Below are 2812 nucleotides of genomic sequence, written 5' to 3'. Positions count from 1 at the left end.
ATACATGAGCACCCCTCGTATCTCGTCTACGTTTATTTTTGCAGAAACTAACAGCTTAGATTTAAAATGCAGTATACTATTTCACGTGAACACAATTAATATATATATATATATATATATATATATATATATATATATATATATTATATATATATATATATATATATATATATATAATAGACATACAATAATACATATTAATACACACACACACACACACACACACATATATATATATATATATGTATGTAATAATAGACATACATTAATACTATTAATTGCACACAATGCAACACACACACATATATGTATGTATATATATATATATATATGTGTGTGTGTGTGTGTGTGTGTGTGTGTGTGTGTGTGTGTAGTTGTTTGCTTGCCTGTGAGTGAACGCACGAGTTTGTGTTGGTGCTAGTGCCATAATGCACAGTATACATATACGAAGGCATTTACGCGTTTCTGCCCCAAAACAGAATAAAAATCAAAATAAAATAAAAACAGATTTTGAAAACATCATTAAATGTCAACTGTTGAAATGAGAGCTTTCCACTTTTAACGCAGCCCAGAGCGAACTCCAACAATGATGGTGACAGTTGCGCACCTAACTGTATCTCTCCCCGAGTCTGCAAAATATTCCTGAGTGCATATGTAAGATCACTAGCAACTGGTTGGGTGGGTGGATGGGTAGACATATACCCAATTCTCCTCCTGCCTTCTGTTCGAGATAGTGTGGGTGCCCAACTGGTACTGCCTGCGTCTAGCCAGTGTCGGGTATGACTTGCTCAGTGTTGGACGTGTCAGGACACCGCTCCGTGTATCCCTCCTGCCCTGACTGGCGCTGCGGCAGCTGCCCTCGGTAAACCGCCCACCTGTGTGCGTCCTGTTCCTCCGTCCCTTGAGACGCCCACACAACCCGTTGAAAGCCTCATGCATAGGAGGACGCCGCCGTGTCCCAAAGTCCTTCGCAGGAGCTCAAGGGGAATTCCATGTGATATTACGAGATTATCTTGAATTGGCAAGCGGGGGTGACATCGTCGTGCGTGTGTGTGGCACCGTCTGCTCAGGAGAAGGTCGGCGTCTTCTCCCTGAAGGTCACCGTAACAATAACAGCGACGACAGGTGCACACACAGCAGCAGCAAGTGTTCAGTATCCGCGCATCTGCCTTTCCCGAAGAGTGAATATCGGATGGTAAGAGTGAACTTGAGAAGTGTATACGGTTTCAGTAGTTGTTTCATATTTAGATAGTGTGAAGTGGTGGCACTTATTCGAGTGCTTTTGGAGCAGATGCGACACACTTAATCCCCAAACAAGTGCAGGGCAGGTGCGGCCGAAGGCTTCAACGACGAGGGCCCTTCCTCGGTTGAGAGTAACCGTGTCGCAAGTGTGCGTGCAGGTGCGGGCCACGTGGCGACTGAAGGTCCCCAGAGAGGAGGGGTTCCTCCTTCGGCGAGGCCATGGTGGTCCAGGGGCGCCCCTCAAAGTGGTGGCCCTTGCTCCTCAGGCACTCATGAAGGACCCTTTGCTTCTTCAGACGTGGCATCCTCCTCCTCCTCCTGCTGCTGCTCCTCCTGCTGTTCCTCTGCTGTCTCCTGCTCACCTGAGAGTGGTGTTGGGGTGGCCACACCTGCTGCCTTAGACAGCTCACGAGGACCCGGTGGGCCGGCCCCCCAGGGGCACGATGCTGGCAGGACCATGGTGGCCCGCATGGTGTGGCCCGCCATGGTCGTCCTCCTTATTTTGGCCGTGGCTGGACCATGTCTCACCTTCTATCTGCTAATCAAGGTAAATCGTGAGGGAGTTCTGTCTCATCGGTGCCTCAGTGGCGTTGTGCTGACGGCCACAACAGCTCACGAGACCATTTCATTTCAACATTTACTGTCATTTGCATCTTTTATATATAGATATATATATATTATATATATATATATATATATATTGATATATATATATATAGAATATATAGTATCTATATATATATATATATATAGATATATATATATTATATATATAGATACTAGAAAGAGTGAAAGTAGATATAAATATATATTAGTATTATAATATATAGTAGTAGATAGTAGATATAATATAGAGAGATATATATATATATAAGAATATTATTATATATATTATATATAGATATAGATAGATCTATATATATATCTAAAATATTATATATAATAGTATAAATAATATAGATATATATATATCTATAGATATATCTATAATATATATATATATATATACATATATATAGATATATCTAATATATATATATATATATATATATAGATATATACTATATAGATATATTATATACAATATATATATATGTATATACTATATAGATAGATATATATATATAGAATATATCTATATATAGAATTCTATATATATCATCTAGATTTATATCTAGATAATATATAGAGAAATCTATATAATAGAATATAAAAATTATTATATTATTTTTTAATATAGATCTATATATATAGATTATATTAGAGATAGATATAGCTAGACATTAGATATTATAGACCATATATACTATATAGATACGATATTAGATAGATATAATAACTTATATATATATACATTATAGGATAATAATATAGTGATATATATATTATATATATATACAAATAGATATAGATATAATTTATATATAGATATCTATATAGATATATATAGGACATATAGACTATATTTAGATAGCTAGATTTTATATAATTAATATAATATATATATATATGATAGATATCTATAGCTATATATATATAGTATATAATTATATCATATATAATATAAATA

At 36.1% G+C, this 2812-nt stretch overlaps 1 protein-coding gene across 1 annotated transcript in view; it reads left to right on the top strand.

Annotated features, from left to right (window-relative positions):
- The first annotated feature begins 679 nt into the window (after positions 1-679).
- The window catches only part of LOC135198803 (uncharacterized), a 371227-nt gene continuing 369094 nt past the window's right edge, over positions 680-2812 (top strand). The window contains exon 1 of the mRNA XM_064226761.1: positions 680-1789. Coding sequence (XP_064082831.1) covers positions 1700-1789 — 90 coding nt within the window. The 5' untranslated portion in view covers positions 680-1699. The remainder of the gene's footprint in view (positions 1790-2812) is intronic.

This window comes from Macrobrachium nipponense, chromosome 22 (assembly GCF_015104395.2).
Source record: "Macrobrachium nipponense isolate FS-2020 chromosome 22, ASM1510439v2, whole genome shotgun sequence".
NCBI lineage: Eukaryota > Metazoa > Arthropoda > Malacostraca > Decapoda > Palaemonidae > Macrobrachium > Macrobrachium nipponense.
Note: the sequence above shows the minus strand (reverse complement) of the source record. Positions and strands in the feature narration are given on the sequence as shown.